The sequence below is a fragment of the Ranitomeya imitator genome, chromosome 6, assembly GCF_032444005.1.
Source record: "Ranitomeya imitator isolate aRanImi1 chromosome 6, aRanImi1.pri, whole genome shotgun sequence".
Taxonomy (NCBI): domain Eukaryota; kingdom Metazoa; phylum Chordata; class Amphibia; order Anura; family Dendrobatidae; genus Ranitomeya; species Ranitomeya imitator.
In genome coordinates, this window is record NC_091287.1 from 19,979,331 (window position 1) to 19,996,973 (window position 17,643).

The following is a 17,643-nucleotide window of genomic DNA, read 5'->3' on the forward strand; positions in this document are numbered from 1 at the left end:
ATAAACTGTAGTGAAACACTTGGGGGTTCAAAGTTCTCACAACACATCTAGATAAGTTCATTGAGGGGTCTAGTTTCCAATATGGGGTCACTTGTGGGGGGTTTCTACTGTTTAGGTACATTAGGGGCTCTGCAAACGCAATGTGACGCCTGCAGACCAATCCATCTAAGTCTGCATTCCAAATGATGCTCCTTCCCTTCCGAGCCCTCCCATGCGCCCAAACGGTGGTTCCCCCCCACATATCGGGTATCAGCGTACTCAGGACAAATTGGACAACAACTTTTGTGGACCAATTTCTCCTGTTACCCTTGGGAAAATACAAAACTGGGGGCTAAAAAATAATTTTTGTGGGAAAACAAAAAGATTTTTTATTTTCACGGCTCTGCGTTATAAACTGTAGTGAAACACTTGGGGGTTCAAAGTTCTCACAACACATCTAGATAAGTTCATTGAGGGGTCTAGTTTCCAATATGGGGTCACTTGTGGGGGGTTTCTACTGTTTAGGTACATTAGGGGCTCTGCAAACGCAATGTGACGCCTGCAGACCAATCCATCTAAGTCTGCATTCCAAATGATGCTCCTTCCCTTCCGAGCCCTCCCATGCGCCCAAACGGTGGTTCCCCCCCACATATCGGGTATCAGCGTACTCAGGACAAATTGGACAACAACATTTAGGGTCCAATTTCTCCTGCTAACCTTGGAAAAATACAAAACTGGGGGCTAAAATATAATTTTTGTGGAAAAAAAAATATTTTTTATTTGCATGGCTCTGCGTTATAAACTGTAGTGAAATACTTGGGGGTTCAAAGCTCTCACAACACATCAAGATGAGTTCCTTAGGGGGTCTACTTTCCAAAATGGTGTCACTTGTGGGGGGTTTCTACTGTTTAGGTACATTAGGGGCTCTGCAAACGCAATGTGACGCCTGCAGACCATTCCATCTAAGTCTGCATTCCAAATGGCGCTCCTTCCCTTCCGAACCCTCCCATGCGCCCAAACGGTGGTTCCCCCCCACATATGGGGTATCAGCGTACTCAGGACAAATTGGACAACAACTTTTGTGGTCCAATTTCTCCTCTTACCCTAGGGAAAATACAAAACTGGGGGCTAAAAAATAATTTTTGTGGGAAAAAAATTTTGTTTTATTTTTATGGCTCTGCATTATAAACTTCTGTGAAGCCCTTGGTGGGTCAAAGTGCTCACCACACATCCAGATAAGTTCCTTAGGGGGTCTACTTTCCAAAATGGTGTCACTTGTGGGGGGTTTCAATGTTTAGGCACATCAGTGGCTCTCCAAACGCAACATGGCGTCCCATCTCCATTCCTGTCAATTTTGCATTGAAAAGTCAAACGGCGCTCCTTCCCTTCCGAGCTCTCCCATGCGCCCAAACAGTGGTTTACTGCCACATATGGGGTATCAGCGTACTCGGGACAAATTGGACAACAACTTTTGAGGTCCAATTTCTTCTCTTACCCTTGGAAAAATAAAAAATTGGGGGCAAAAATATAATTTTTGTGAAAAAATATGATTTTTTATTTTTACGGTTCTGCATTATAAACTTCTGTGAAGCACTTGGTGGGTCAAAGTGCTCACCACACATCCAGATAAGTTCCTTAGGGGGTCTACTTTCCAAAATGGTGTCACTTGTGGGGGGTTTCAATGTTTAGGCACATCAGTGGCTCTCCAAACGCAACATGGCGTCCCATCTCAATTCCTGTCAAGTTTGCATTGAAAAGTCAAATAGCGCTCCTTCCCTTCCGAGCTCTCCCATGCGCCCAAACAGTGGTTTACTGCCACATATGGGGTATCAGCGTACTCAGGACAAATTGGACAACAACTTTTTGGGTCCAATTTCTCCTGTTACCCTTGGTAAAATAAAACAAATTGGAGCTGAAGTAAATTTTTTGTGTAAAAAAGTTAAATGTTCATTTTTATTTAAACATTCCAAAAATTCCTATTAAACACCTGAAGGGTTAATAAACTTCTTGAATGTGGTTTTGAGCACCTTGAGGGGTGCAGTTTTTAGAATGGTGTCACACTTGGGCATTTTCTATCATATAGACCCCTCAAAATGACTTCAAATGAGACGTGGTCCCTAAAAAAAAATGGTGTTGTAAAAATGAGAAATTGCTGGTCAACTTTTCACCCTTATAACTCCCTAACAAAAAAAAAAATTGGTTCCAAAATTATGCTGATGTAAAGGAGACATGTGGGAAATGTTACTTATTAAGTATTTTGTGTGACATATCTCTGTGATTTAATTGCATAAAAATTCAAAGTTTGAAAATTGCGAAATTTTCAAAATTTTCGCCAAATTTCCGTTTTTTTCACAAATAAACGCAGGTACTATCAAAGAAATTTTACCACTATCATGAAGTACAATATGTCACGAGAAAACAATGTCAGAATCACCAGGATCCGTTGAAGCGTTTCGGAGTTATAACCTCATAAAGGGACAGTGGTCAGAATTGTAAAAATTGGCCTGGTCATTAACGTGCAAACCACCCTTGGGGGTAAAGGGGTTAAGTATCAATTAAAAAATTACACAGGAAAGTGTCTGTCCCTTCTCACCGGACACTTCAGCATGGGAACCACAAAGAAAAAAATATATATATATAAATATATTTCTTTCATCCACCTCACACCACTTTATACAATAATATAACACATTTTACATTAGGACCTTGTTGTTACTATCTATCATTATTGCTGCTATTAACTTTAGCGTTACTACCACTTTTATTAATGGTTTTAATTTTTTTAGACCATTTTTACGAATACACAAATAAAACGCATAAAATCTGTATTTTTATGATTGTTGCATAATTCTTTACTATTTTTTTATGGCTATATACTGTTTTTATTAGTACAAATTATATACTTTTCTTTTAGATATTTTTACAACTATTATTGCTAAATATGCAGTTTTTTATTACTATTATGTGATTTTAATAAATATAGTTGTTGCTTTTTTATACTGTTGTTTTTTTTTTTTTTTTTTAGCAGCAGAAATTTACTGTTAAACTGTACAAGTAGCAAAATTATACAGTGGGTACGGAAAGCATTCAGACCCCTTTACATTTTTCACTCTTTGTTTCATTGCAGCCATTTGGTAAATTTAAAAAAATAAATAATTTTTTTCCCCCTCATTAACCCCTTTCTGACCTCGGACTGGATAGTACGCCCGAGGTCAGATCCCCCGCTTTGATGCAGGGCTCCGGCGGTGAGCCCGCATCAAAGCCGGGACACGTCAGCTGTTTTGAACAGCTGACATGTGCCCACAATAGCGGCGGGTGAAATCGCAATTCACCGACTGCTATTAACTAGTTAAATGCCGCTGTCAAACGCTGACAGCGGCATTTAACCAGCGCTTCCGGCCGGAAATGAGCGCATCGCCGACCCCCGTCACATGATCGGGGGTCGGCGATGCGTCAGGATGGTTACCATAGAGGTCCTTGAGACCTCTATGGTTACTGATCCCCGCTAGCGGTGAGTGCCACCCTGTGGTCGGCGCTCATAGCAAGCCGGCTATGTAGCAGAGGTGATCGAGATATGGCAGCTTCTAGCCTCCCATAGAGGCTATTGAAGCATGGCAAAAAAAAAAAAAATGTTTAAAAAAAATGTGTAAAAAAAAAAAAAAAAAAAAAAAAAAAAAAATATAAAAGTTTTAATCACCCCCCTTTAGCCCCAATCAAAATAAATCAATAAAAAAAAATCAAATCTACACATATTTGGTATCGCCGCATTCAGAATCGCCCGATCTATCAATTAAAAAAAGGATTAACCTGATCGCTAAACGGTGTAATGAGAAAAAAATTCAAAACGCCAGAATTACGTTTTTTTGGTCGCCACGACATTGCATTAAAATGCAATAACGAGCAATCAAAAGAACGTATCTGCACCAAAATAGTATCATTAAAAACGCCAGCTCGGCACGCAAAAAATAAGCCCTCAACCGACCCCAGATCATGAAAAATGGAGACTCTACGGGTCTCGGAAAATGGCACTTTTTTTTTTTTTTTTTAGCAAAGTTTGGAAAATTTTTTTCACCACTTAGATAAAAATTACCCTAGACATGTTAGATGTCTATGAACTCGTACTGACCTGGAGAATCATAATGGCAGGTTAGTTTTAGCATTTGGTGAACCTAGCAAAATAGCCAAACAAAAAACAAGTGTGGGATTGCACTTTTTTTGCAATTTCACCGCACTTGTAATTTTTTCCCCCTTTTCTAGTACATGACATGCTAAAACCAATGATGTCTTTCAAAAGTACAACTTGTTTCACAAAAAATAAGCCCTCACATGGCCAAATTGATGGAAAAATAAAAAAGTTATGGCTCTGGGAAGGAGGGGAGCGAAAAACTGAAAATCCCAAGTTCATGAAGGGGTTAATGTACACTGCACCCCATCTTGACTAAAAAAACAAATGTAGATATTTTTGCAAATTCTTTTAAAAAAGAAAACTGAAATCTCCCATGGTCATAAGTCTTCAGCCCCTTTGCTCAGTATTGGGTAGAAGCCCCTTTTGAGCTCGTACAGCCATGAGTCTTCTTGGGAAAGATGCAACAAGTTTTTCACACCTGGATTTGGGGATCCTCGGCCATTCTTCCTTGCAGATCCTCTCCAGTTCCGTCAGGTTGGATGGTGAACGTTGGTGGACGGCCATTTTCAGGTCTCTCCAGAGATGCTCCATTGGGTTTAGGTCAGGGCTCTGGCTGGGCCGGTCAGGAATGGTCACAGAGTTGTTCTGAAGCCGCTCCTTTGTTATTTTAGCTGTGTGCTTAGGGTCATTGTCTTGTTGGAAGGTGAACCTTTGGCCAAGTCTGAGGTCCAGAGCACTCTGGAAGAGGTTTTCATCCAGGATATCTCTGTACTTGGCCGCATTCATGTTTCCTTCAATGACAACCTGTCATCCTGTCCCTGCAGCTGATGAGCACCCCCATAGCATGATGCTGCCACCACCATGTTTCACTGTAGGGATTGTATTGGGCAGGTGATGAGCAGTGCCTGGTTTTCTCCACACATAGCTATTAGAATTATCACCAAAAAGGTCTATCTTCATCTAATCAGACCAATCTTATTTCTCATAGTCTGGGAGTCCTTCATGTGTTTTTTTAGCAAACTCTATGTGGCTTTCATATGTCTTGCAATGATGAGAGGCTTCCGTCGGGCCACTCTGCCATAAAGGCCTGACTGGTGGAGGGCTGCAGTGATAGGTGACTTTGTGGAACTTTCTCCCATCTCCCTGCTGCATCTCTGGAGCTCAGCCACAGTGATCTTGGGGTTCTTCTTCACCTCTCACCAAGGCTCTTCTCCCACGATTGCTCAGTTTGGCTGGACGGCCAGGTCTAGGAAGACTTCTGGTGGTCCCAAACTTCTTCTATTTAAGGATTATGGAGGCCACTGTGCTCTTAGGAACCTTGAGTACTGCAGACATTCTGCTGTAACCTTGGCCAGATCTGTGCCTTGCCACAATTCTGTCTCTGAGCTCCTTGGCCGGTTCCTTTGGCCTCATGATCCTCATTTGGTCTGACACACACTGTGAGCTGTCAGGTCTTATATAGACAGGTGTGCGCCGCTCCAAATCAATGAAGGAGTAGAACCATCTCAAGGAGGATCACAAGGAAATGGACAACATGTGACTTACATATGAGTGTCTGAGCAAAGGGACTGAATACTTATGACCATGTGATATTTCAGTTTTTCTCTTTTATTAAATTTTCAAAAATTTCTACATTTGTTATTTTTTTCTGTCAAGATGGGGTGCAGAGTGTACATTAATGAGAAAAAATGAACGTTTTTGAATTTACCAAATGGCTGCAATGAAACAGAGTGAAAAACTTAAAGAGGTCTGAATACTTTCCGTACCCACTGTATCTTACTAATAGTCATATATTTTACTATTGGCATTTATACTATTTTAATAGCACTGATTACTGGTATATACCGTATATTTTATCATTAATATCAATATTTTTATTAATTATTGCTATGTATGCTGTTTATTACTAAATGTATAAAATGTATTTGTGTGATTTAACTATTATATTTTTTTTACAAATTTTTGCTATTTCTTATACTGTTTATTACTAATTATATATCTTTTTTCTGTTTTATTTCTACTTGCTTATATATCTTGCTTTTTTTTTTTTTTTTTTTTAAATATTTTAACCACTATTTATTTCTATTGTATAATGCAGTTTTTGTTGTTGTTGTTGTTGTTGTTGTTGTTGTTGTTGTTGTTGTTGTTGTTGTTATAATAATAATAATAATATGCTTTTTTTTTTTTCCCCCTCCTCCGCTAGGTGCCGGTGCAGTCTTGGTTTGATGACATGTCGGACACAGAATTGCTCGATCTGATTCCTTTCTTTGAAGGGTTGAGTAAAGAAGAGAACATTTACAACATGCTTCATAAACTCTGCAATAGGTAGCCCTTATGGAGCCCCCCTCGAGTGCTTTCATTCGGACGCCCGCTTTCCCCTCTTTGCTTCTCCACTTTTGCGGTAAATGCTTGAAGGAAGACTCATCTGGTGCCACGGCGGAAGAGGGCGACGCCATTGTTCTACCCAGCAGGGTCTAACGGCGATGAAGACCCCCACCCCCTATTCCGCCATTTCTAAAAAAAGAGGCTGTCTGCATTGGGGCAAAAATTTTTTTTTTTTTTTTTAAGGTTGTTTTTGATGGACTTGGAAGTGCAAAAAAAAGCTAAATATTTTTAGAAAATGCTTTTCACTAATTTTCATACAATGAATAAGAACTTTTCAGGCTTTTATAATAAAAAAAAAAGACAAAAATAACAAAAAACACCAAATGTTTAAAAATGTCCCAACGGATGTATCCTCCTGCCCTGCTCAACGCTTGGTTATCGCTGGCGATGTGGCCCGTCCACATCTACTATGCAGACCTGTCCCCGCGCCTCCATCCTTTGGGGCAGTTGACCTGTCCTGGGGAGGGTGACTTTGTGACTTTTTGTTCCCCCCCCCCTTCTCTACAGAATGAAGTGCCTTTACAAATGTTTGACTTAAAAAAAAAAAAAAAAAAAAAAAAAAAAACATTTTATAACACAAACTAGAAAACAAAACTTTACGAATCTGTTCTCTTTTTTTCTCTTTTTACTGTCTAGCGAAAGCGAACAAAACTTTATATATAAAGAACAGTCATGACACTCGGCTCCTCGCCCTACAGGCCTGTACTGGCCGCATGTGGTTACAACACTATTCTGATTTTTTTTTTTTATTTGCATATCTCGGATTTTTTTTTTCTTTTTTTTTCCCCTCCACATCTGTCACTTTGGAGCAATTTGCTACATTTCCCCCTCCCTACCATCCCATTAACAGTTGGGTCATGGCTGGTGTACATTTTTATTGGGTTTTGTGTGTGTGTTTTTTTTTCTTTTTTTCTGCCTATAAAGCTAAATATTTGTTGCTTCTATGTATTCAATGCTCCAGATTTCTGCTTTTGGGGGGGGAAAGGGGAGGGGCACGGACCCTTTTCGTAGCACTACTTTCCAATTTTAACTCTCAAGCTGCCGTCCAGAAGAACACTAGGTTGCGTCCATCTCTTATGCGGTCTGCCGCTGTCAATTAGATGGACTGACATTTAAAAAGTCTCCCAATTGACCGACGCCTTAAAGGAAATGTCTACCATATAGTTTTTTTTTTTTAATCTTTTGATACAGAGTTTCAATTCCACTACATAAAATATTTGCCTTCCTGAAGCCACCACTAGAGGGAGCTCACTGTATACAGTCTCAATGTGAGCTCCCTCTAGTGGTGGCTTCTGGCAGGTACAATTTTGTCATTAGACTCTGTGCGGGGGGGAGTTGGAGCCCTGTGTCAGGATATTTGAGGCCTGACTTTTATAAATGTAGATTATTATTTGACACAGGATGTTGGGTAAAAAGATGAAGAGTTAATGGCTCCACTCCACACATTAGAGAGAAGTCAGCCGGACTGATGAGGGCAGATTAAGGGGGCGCCCCAACCCCCACAGAAATATACAGCTGTGAGTGTAGTGGTGGTCTCATGCTTGCTACCACTCCATCCACACAGGTGACATGGGGCGACAAATGCCTCAGTACGGAGAATGACCAATTCACTATATTTGTACCTAAATTAATGTACTATTGGCTAATAATCATTTTTGCAGTTGGATTTCATTAAATGTTGCATCCTTTGCTTTCTATTGCTGACTGCAGAATGAGTTGACTAAGAATAAGGCCGGCGTCACACACAGCGTAAAACAATACGGTCCGTATATTACGGCCGTAATACGCTGAAAAGTCCCGAAAAAAGTGGTCCGTAGCTCCTCCGTAGGCAGGGTGTGTCAGCGTTTTTTGCGCATGGCATCCTCCGTATGTAATCCGTATGGCATCCGTACTGCGTGGTTTTCTCGCAGGCTAGCAAAACCAACATACCGCTATAGAAGTGATCCATGTGTCCCAAAAAGAAAAGAAAATATATATATATACTGTATATATATATATATATATATATATATATATATATATATATATATATATATATATATATATATATATATATATATATATATATATATGTGTATATGTGTCAGTAGACACATATATTAGAGAGAAAAGCCGGTAATTCAGTGCGGTGTACAGTAAAATCACACTGACAGCTTACAGTAGAATAGGTAGAATAAATGTGTACACATAGAATAGGTATATATATATATATATATGTCAGTGAGACACATATATGTATATATATTAATATTTATTCCAGCGCTAGACAGCTTGAGAGCCGGTAATTCAATTACCGGCTTTTTCCTTCTCCTTCCTAAAACCCGACATGATTTGAGACATGGTTTACATACAGTAAACCATGTCTTCTCTCCATTTTTTTTGCAGATTCCACACTACTAATGTCAGTAGTGTGTATCTGCAAAATTTGGCCGTTCTAGCTCTTAAAATAAAGGGTTAAATGGCGGAAAAAATTGGCGTGGGCTCCCGCGCAATTTTCTCCGCCAGAGTAGTAAAGCCAGTGACTGAGGGCAGATATTAATAGCCTGGAGAGGGTCCACGGTTATTGGCCCCCCCCTGGCTAAAAATATCTGCCCCCAGCCACCCCAGAAAAGGCACATCTGGAAGATGCGCCTATTCTGGCACTTGGCCACTCTCTTCCCATTCCCGTGTAGCGGTGGGATATGGGGTAATGAAGGGTTAATGCCACCTTGCTATTGTAAGGGGACATTAAGCCTAATTAATAATGGAGAGGCGTCAATTATGACACCTATCCATTATTAATCCAATACTAGTAAAGGGTTAAATAAAACACAAACACATTTCTTAAAATTATTTTAATGAAATAAAAACAATGGTTGTTGCAGTATTTTATTCAACACCCAATCCAGTCACTGAAGACCCTCGTTCTGTGAGTAAAAAAACATAATAAACCAACAATATACTTACCCTCCGCAGATCTGTAACGTCCAACGATGTAAATCCTTCTGAAGGGGTTAAAACATTTTGCAGCAAGGAGCTGTGCTAATGCAGGCTGCTCCTCGCTGCAAAACCCCAGGGAATGAAGCTAAATATAGGTCAATGATCTATATTTAGCTTCATTTGCGGTGAGGCGCCCTCTGCTGGCTGTTCATAGATCGTGGGAAATTACCTAGAAAGCCAGGGAGCCAGGGAGCTTTCTAGGTAATTTCCCACGATCTATGAACAGCCAGCAGAGGGCGCCTCACCGCAAATGAAGCTAAATATAGATCATTGATCTATTTTTAGCCTCATTCCCTGGGGTTTTGCAGCGAGGAGCAGCCTGCATTAGCACAGCTCCTTGCTGCAAAATGTTTTAACCCCTTCAGAAGGATTTACATCGTTGGACGTTACAGATCTGCGGAGGATAAGTATATTGTTGGTTTATTATGTTTTTTTACTCACAGAACGAGGGTCTTCAGTGACTGGATTGGGCGTTGAATAAAATACTGCAACAACCATTGTTTTTATTTCATTAAAATAATTTTAAAAAATGTGTTTGTGTTTTATTTAACCCTTTACTAGTATTGGATTAATAATGGATAGGTGTCATAATTGACGCCTCTCCATTATTAATTAGGCTTAATGTCACCTTACAATAGCAAGGTGGCATTAACCCTTCATTACCCCATATCCCACCGCTACACGGGAATGGGAAGAGAGTGGCCAAGTGCCAGAATAGGCGCATCTTCCAGATGTGCCTTTTCTGGGGTGGCTGGGGGCAGATATTTTTAGCCAGGGGGGGGGCAATAACCGTGGACCCTCTCCAGGCTATTAATATCTGCCCTCAGTCACTGGCTTTACTACTCTGGCGGAGAAAATTGCGCGGGAGCCCACGCCAATTTTTTCCGCCATTTAACCCTTTATTTTAAGAGCTAGAACGGCCAAATTTTGCAGATACACGCTACTGACATTAGTAGTGTGGAATCTGCAAAAAAAATGGAGAGAAGACATGGTTTACTGTATGTAAACCATGTCTCAAATCATGTCGGGTTTTAGGAAGGAGAAGGAAAAAGCCGGTAATTGAATTACCGGCTTTCAAGCTGTCTAGCGCTGGAATAAATATTAATATATATACATATATGTGTCTCACTGACATATATATATATATATATACCTATTCTATGTGTACACATTTATTATATCTATTGGACTGGAAGCTGTCAGTGTGATTTTACTGTACACCGCACTGAATTACCGGCTTTTCTCTCTAACAGCGCTGCGTATTTCTCGCAAGTCACACTGCTTGTCCGTGTGTAATCAGTATTTTTCACGCTTCCATAGACTTTCATTGGCGTATTTCTTGCGCAGTACGGTGACAAACGCAGCATGCTGCGATTTTGTACGGCCGTAGAAAGCCGTATAATACTGATCAGTAAAATACGGCAAATAGGAGCAGGGGCATAGAGAATAATTGTGCCGTATTTTTTGCGAGTTTTACGGACGTAGATTCTGCGCTCTTACGTCCGTAAAACTCGCATGTGTGACGGCGGCCTAAGCCAGTGAGCTCGTTCCAAGGGTCCAAGAAGAGAGCTTGCAACTGTCTGTTTTTGTTTTTTTTTGTTTTGTTTTCTTCTACTTTGTAATGTGCAGGAAAACAAAAAAGACAAACGGTGTAACATTTTTAAAGGAACCCAACTGCAAAAATGATTTTTAGCCCCAAATACATGCATGTAAAAAAGTGCAAAATCTCCCCAAATGTGGAATTAGCCCTTTTACCGCTTCATTGACGTGCACAAGTGCCATGTAATACTAAATTTCCCCAGCAGTGGCCGCCACTGCAACAGCTGAGTAGTCAGGTGGACTGTCCAGATCTTGCATCCCTTTTAAAGGGATATTCTTACAGAACGTGCCATAAATGTCAGATGTAGTTTTTTTTTTTTTTTTTTTTTTTTTTTACTGTCATGGAGAAGTGGCTGCGCTGCTATCTTCATTTTGGTTCTGGAGACCGGCACGGTCAGACGCGATTGCCAAAAAAGGAGCATACACCTGTAAAGATTTTGCAACTGAAGTAAACTGACACTTTTTTTTATCATGCACAATTTTGAAAGTTGGTAAAATCTTAAAGGGATTTTCCAGGGTTAGAAAAAAAAAAAGAACTGCCTTGTTCCCCAAACAGCACCACAGGTGTCCAAAAGGTTGTGTTTGGTATTACAGCTCAATGACGAGACTGAGCTGCAATAATAAACACTGCTTTACTAGACCCTGACTTCTGCAGAGGTCATAGGGGCGGAGCATGAGCTGGCTGTTGAGGAGTCCCTGTGCCATGCTCCGCCCCCTTAGGCATAAGTTTGATCTGTGTCAGTTTCTCGTTGGTAACATTCGATTTGAATTTGAAACGTTCTCCGGTAACCATGGCAATTTACACTCTGTTGCTAAGAAACGGCTGAGAATGGAGAAGCTTTGTGAAGCTGAAGCTCCCTGTAAACTCCTATTTATTGAGCAGATGGTTTTTTTTTTTCTTATTACTCGGACGCTTTTGTGTTTATTATAATAACAGGTTTTATTTCAGAACTGCTGCTGCTGTACAGTGTCCTCCAAAAAAAAAAAAAAAGATGTTGACCACCGGCTGTTGAAACTGTTCTATGCCGCCGTGCCTAGGCTTTGCGTGCGCCCCCTGCGATCAGCGTCCATCCCCTCACTGTCAGTCTGTGTCCTGCCGGCAGCTGCTGCCCCCCCCCCCTCCATACAGCAGTGAGCTGCTCTCTAACCCATTCAGGGCATTCTGGGAGTTGTAGTTCTGCAGCCCCTGGGGGCTTCTGATTGCAGGCCGTCACCCTGCAGCCTCCACGCCGTGTGTATTTGTTCTCAGGAATACACATCTTCCATTTCCAACGTTGCCAGAAAGCGCTCGCCAGTTATGATCGCAGCATAAATCTACACGCGGTGCTGAGGTTTTTTTTTGTTTGTTTTTTGTTCACATTCTTTGCTTCCTCTAATCCCTCCCAAAGCTGCATACACAATACTGAATCCCCAACAACTGGGATTTTGTTCTGCATCCCGTAAAGAGACTACTACTCCCAACCTTCCCGGAAGGCGGAGCAGACCGGTCCGGGCCGTTGCTACAATGCTCTGATCTTTGCCGAGTTGCATGTTCATAGATCCGGTTTCTGCCTTTTTGAAGCTACATTTCTTGTATTACATAAAGCGAAGAGACAAGAAAAGCAGCCGGGGACATTGTGGACGCAGCTTTGGATGTGATTGGAGTATACGGCGTGATAGAAGCCAAGTGATTTCTCATTCATATGTAGGATTTTAAACTATAAAACGAACAGAACTCGACGCTATTAAATCTGCCGCCCTTAGGTTATCGTGGGGCTTATTAGACCCGTTCTCTGGGACTTGTAGTTCCACGGGAGGCAGAGGGCCATGTCTGGCTTCATCTGATGCATCACTTGATCAGCAAACAACTTAAGTTACTCATTCTCTTTTTAGTTACAGTTTTGCTACATGCTCATTTCAGATTTCTATTTATTTTTTTCTTAATTGCTGAATATGTCGATACAGTTTTTTGACTCCTGGAGATTTTTTTTTCTACTCGGTCGCCATTGTACTGTTTTCGATTTACAGCGTTTATCAGTAAAAGTCTTGTTACCAGTACCATGATGTTTGTAATAAAGCCTGATGGTGTAAACATCACTCCAAGACATTCTTCTTTCTTATTTGTCCTTTGACATAAAACCTATAGTAAAGCATGATCTCGCCGCCCTCATCTCCCACAAAAGGAAAAAACTGCCTTTAGTTCACATCTTAATTTAATATTTCCTGTCTAGCAACTCTACCTATTTTCATGCCCTGCAACTTGCCGCTTGATTAATATTCTGCCAGTACTGTAGGTACTGGGACTTCCATTCCTTGTAAATTTGCATTGATCCTGTGATTGTTCAATGGTTTGCCTGCCACGTAGTTTGCCCTTCTCCTTACTTCGTGTCACACTCCTGCCGACACTTCCTGTAATCCATCCTGGTGCTACACACGGATTACAGTGGATAACAAAGTGCAAGGAATCGAGACGCCTTGTGGCCGGCACAGAGAAGAAAGATACTAATATCCAGGAGGGAAAACGATTGACCAGAATCCATTAATGACAAGAAGCCGAGATCTTGAAAATGAAGAACAATTGAGACATTGATTATATTATACAAGTGCTTCTCACTAAATTAGAATATCAAAAAATTAATTTTTCAGTTCTTCAATACAAAAAGTGAATCTCCTATATTGTATAGAGTCATTACACACAGAGTGATCTATTTCATGTGTTTTTTTTCTGTTAATGTTGATGATTATGGCTTACAGCCAATGAAAACCCCAAAGTCATTATCTCAGTAAATTAGAATACTTTATAACACCAGCTTGAAAAATGATATTAAAATCTGAAATGTCCTAATGAAATGTATGTTCAGTAAATGCCCTCAATACTTGGTTGCGGCTCCTTTTGCATCAATTATTGCATCAATTATTGCATCAATGCGGCGTGGCATGGAGGCGATCAGCCTGTGGCGCTGCTGAGGGGTTATGGAAGCCCAGGTTGCTTTGATAGCAGCCTTCAGCTCGTCTGCATTGTTGGGTCTGGTGTCTCTCATCTTCCTCTTGACAATACTCCGTAGATTCTCTATAGGGTTAAGGTTAGGCGAGTTTGCTGCCAATCAAGCCCAGAAACTTGTTTTACACCAGGTATTGGTACTTTTGGCCGTGTGGACAGGGGCCAAGTCCTGCTGGAGAATGACATTTCCATCTCCATAAAGCTTGTTGGCAGAGAGAAGCATGAAGTGCTCTACAATGTCCTGGTAGACGGCTGCGCTGACTTTGGTCTTGATAAAGCACAGTGGACCTACACCAGCAGATGACATGACTCCCCAAACCATCACTGATTGTGGAGACCTCACACCAGACCTCCAGCAGCTTGGATTGCCCTATGCAGGACTTTTGTTTTATCCCTTGGAAGCAAAATTATAAAGTTCAAGTAATTGAAGGAATGAAACTTGAACCACTTTTACTGCTTCTGACAGGTTCACAGAGACCCCTTCTCCCACCCCCCACCCCCAAAAAAAAAAAATCTTGAAAACTATTTTTTTTTCTCACTTCTAATCCATGTGCAGTGGTTTTTTTGTCAGCTTTATTTTACAACAGCAGTTAATTATGATTTCCAAGACCACTTACAGTTTCCTATGATAAAGAAATACAATGTGTCTGTAAAAAGCGGATCTTATACAGTGGCTCCCTATGGGATCCAGTTTTTCCTGCACACCGCATGACGTGAATGGACAAGTCTGACCAAACAAATGGAGGAAACTAGTGCATACTGCAATTTATTTCCCCATGTAGATTTGGTTTGCGATAAGAATTACTAATCCCTGCCCCATTGAATAACATGGATGTGATCATGGGCTGCACTGTCAGACGGAAAATGCTCTAGTGTGAACTTGCCCTTTCTGTATATCTGCTCTTTCTCGGCCACAGAATATACTATGTACAAGAATATAACTACTATAATACTGCTCCTATGTACAAGAATATAACTACTATAATACTGCCCCTATGTACAAGAATATAACTACTATAATACTGCCCCTTATGTACAAGAATATAACTACTATAATACTGCCCCTATGTACAAGAATATAACTACTATAATACTGCCCCTATGTACAAGAATATAACTACTATAATACTGCCCCTATGTACAAGAATATAACTACTATAATACTGCTCCTATGTACAAGAATATAGCTACTATAATACTGCCCCTATGTACAGGAATATGACTAATATAATACTGCTCCTATGTACAAGAATATAGCTACTATAATACTGCTCCTATGTACAAGAATATAACTGCTATAATACTGCCCCTATGTACATGAATATAACTACTATAATACTGCCCCTATGTACAAGAATATAACTACTATAATACTGCCCCTATGTACAAGAATATAACTACTATAATGCTGCCCCTATGTACAAGAATATAACTACTATAATACTGCCCCTATCTACAAGAATATAACTACTATAATACTGCTCCTATGTACAAGAATATAACTACTATAATACTGCCCCTATGTACAGGAATATAACTACTATAATACTGCTCCTATGTACAAGAATATAACTACTATAATACTGCCCCTATGTACAAGAATATAACTACTATAATACTGCCCCTATGTACAAGAATATAACTACTATAATACTGCCACTATGTACAAGAATATAACTAATATAATACTGCCCCTATGTACAAGAATATAACTACTATAATACTGCCCCTATGTACAAGAATATAACTACTATAATACTGCCACTATGTACAAGAATATACTATAATACTGCCCCTATGTACAAGAATATAACTACTATAATACTGCCCCTATGTACAAGAATATAACTACTATAATACTGCCCCCTATGTACAAGAATATAACTACTATAATACTGCCCCTATGTACAAGAATATAACTACTATAATACTGCCCCTATGTACAAGAATATAACTACTATAATACTGCCCCCTATGTACAAGAATATAACTACTATAATACTGCCCCCTATGTACAAGAATATAACTACTATAATACTGCCCCCTATGTACAAGAATATAACTACTATAATACTGCCCCTATGTACAAGAATATAACTACTATAATACTGCCCCTATGTACAAGAATATAACTAATATAATACTGCCACTATGTACAAGCAGAACACGGGTGACATCCAGCTCCCCCATTGTGCTTGCGTTGTTCTGGTGGGGGTGCAGCGAGAGATTCTGTGTGTACAGCAGGTATAGGTGCAGATGTTGGGTGTATGGAGAGGACGCTGGATACTTCCACCATTTGCGTCTGCTCCTACAGTCATGGCCAAAAGTATTGACACCCCTGCAATTCTGTCAGATAATACTCAGTTTCTTCCTGAAAATAATTGCAATCACAAATTATTTGGTATTATTATCTTCATTTAATTTGTCTTAAATGAAAATCACAAAAGAGAATGAAGCAAAACATTGATCATTTCACACAAAACTACAAAAATGGGCCAGACAAAAGTATTGGCACCAAAATAACTGCGACCAACCGCTTCCGGTAACCATCAATGAGTTGCTTCCAATGCTCTGCTGGAATTTTAGACCATTCTTCTTTAGCAAACTGCTCCAGGTCCCTGATATTTGAAGGTGCCTTCTCCAAACTGCCATTTTTAGATCTCTCCACAGGTGTTCTATGGGATTCAGGTCTGGACTCATTGCTGGCCACCTTAGAAGTCTCCAGTGCTTTCTCTCAAACCATTTTCTAGTGCTTTTTGAAGTGTGTTTTGGGTCATTGTCCTTCTGGAAGTCCAAGACCTCTGAGGGAGACCCAGCTTTTTCACACTGAGCCCTACATTATGCTGCAAAATTTGTTGGTAGTCTTCAGACTTCATAATGCCATGCACACGGTCAAGCAGTCCAGTGCCAGAGGCCGAAAAGCAACCCCAAGACATCAGGGAACCTCCACCATGTTTGACTGTAGGGACCGTGTTCTTTTCTTTGAACGCCTCTTTTTTTCTCCTGTAAACGCTATGTTGATGCCTTTGCCCAAAAAGCTCTACTTTTGTCTCATCTGACCAGAGAACGTTCTTCCAAAACGTTTTAGGCCTTTTCAGGTAAGTTTTGGCAAACTCCAGCCTGGCTTTTTTATGTCTCGGGGTAAGAAGTGGGGTCTTCCTGGGTCTCCTACCATACAGTCCCTTTTCATTCAGACGCCGACGGATAGTACGGGTTGACACTGTTGTACCCTCGGACTGCAGGGCAGCTTGAACTTGTTTGGATGTTAGTCGAGGTTCTTTATCCAACATCCGCACAATCTTGCGTTGAAATCTTTTGTCAATTTTTCTTTTCCGTCCACATCTAGGGAGGTTAGCCACAGTGCCATGGGCTTTACACTTCTTGATGACACTGCGCACGGTAGACACAGGAACATTCAGGTCTTTGGAGATGGACTTGTAGCCTTGAGATTGCTCATGCTTCCTCACAATTTGGTTTCTCAAGTCCTCAGACAGTTCTTTGGTCTTCTTTCTTTTCTCCATGCTCAATGTGGTCACACAAGGACACAGGACAGAGGTTGAGTCAACTTTAATCCATGTCAACTGGCTGCAAGTGT

The 17,643-nt window shown here is 40.5% G+C and overlaps 1 protein-coding gene across 2 annotated transcripts in view; it reads left to right on the forward strand.

Moving 5' to 3' along the window:
- The window catches only part of CTDSPL (CTD small phosphatase like), a 51,840-nt gene extending 38,696 nt beyond the window's left edge, over positions 1 to 13,144 (forward strand). For both annotated transcript variants that reach the window (XM_069729286.1, XM_069729285.1), the window contains 2 exons: positions 6,309 to 8,221; positions 11,005 to 13,144. In XM_069729286.1, the coding sequence (XP_069585387.1) occupies positions 6,309 to 6,434 (126 nt within the window). In that variant the 3' untranslated portion in view covers positions 6,435 to 8,221; positions 11,005 to 13,144. The remainder of the gene's footprint in view (positions 1 to 6,308; positions 8,222 to 11,004) is intronic.
- Positions 13,145 to 17,643: the final 4,499 nt, after the last annotated feature.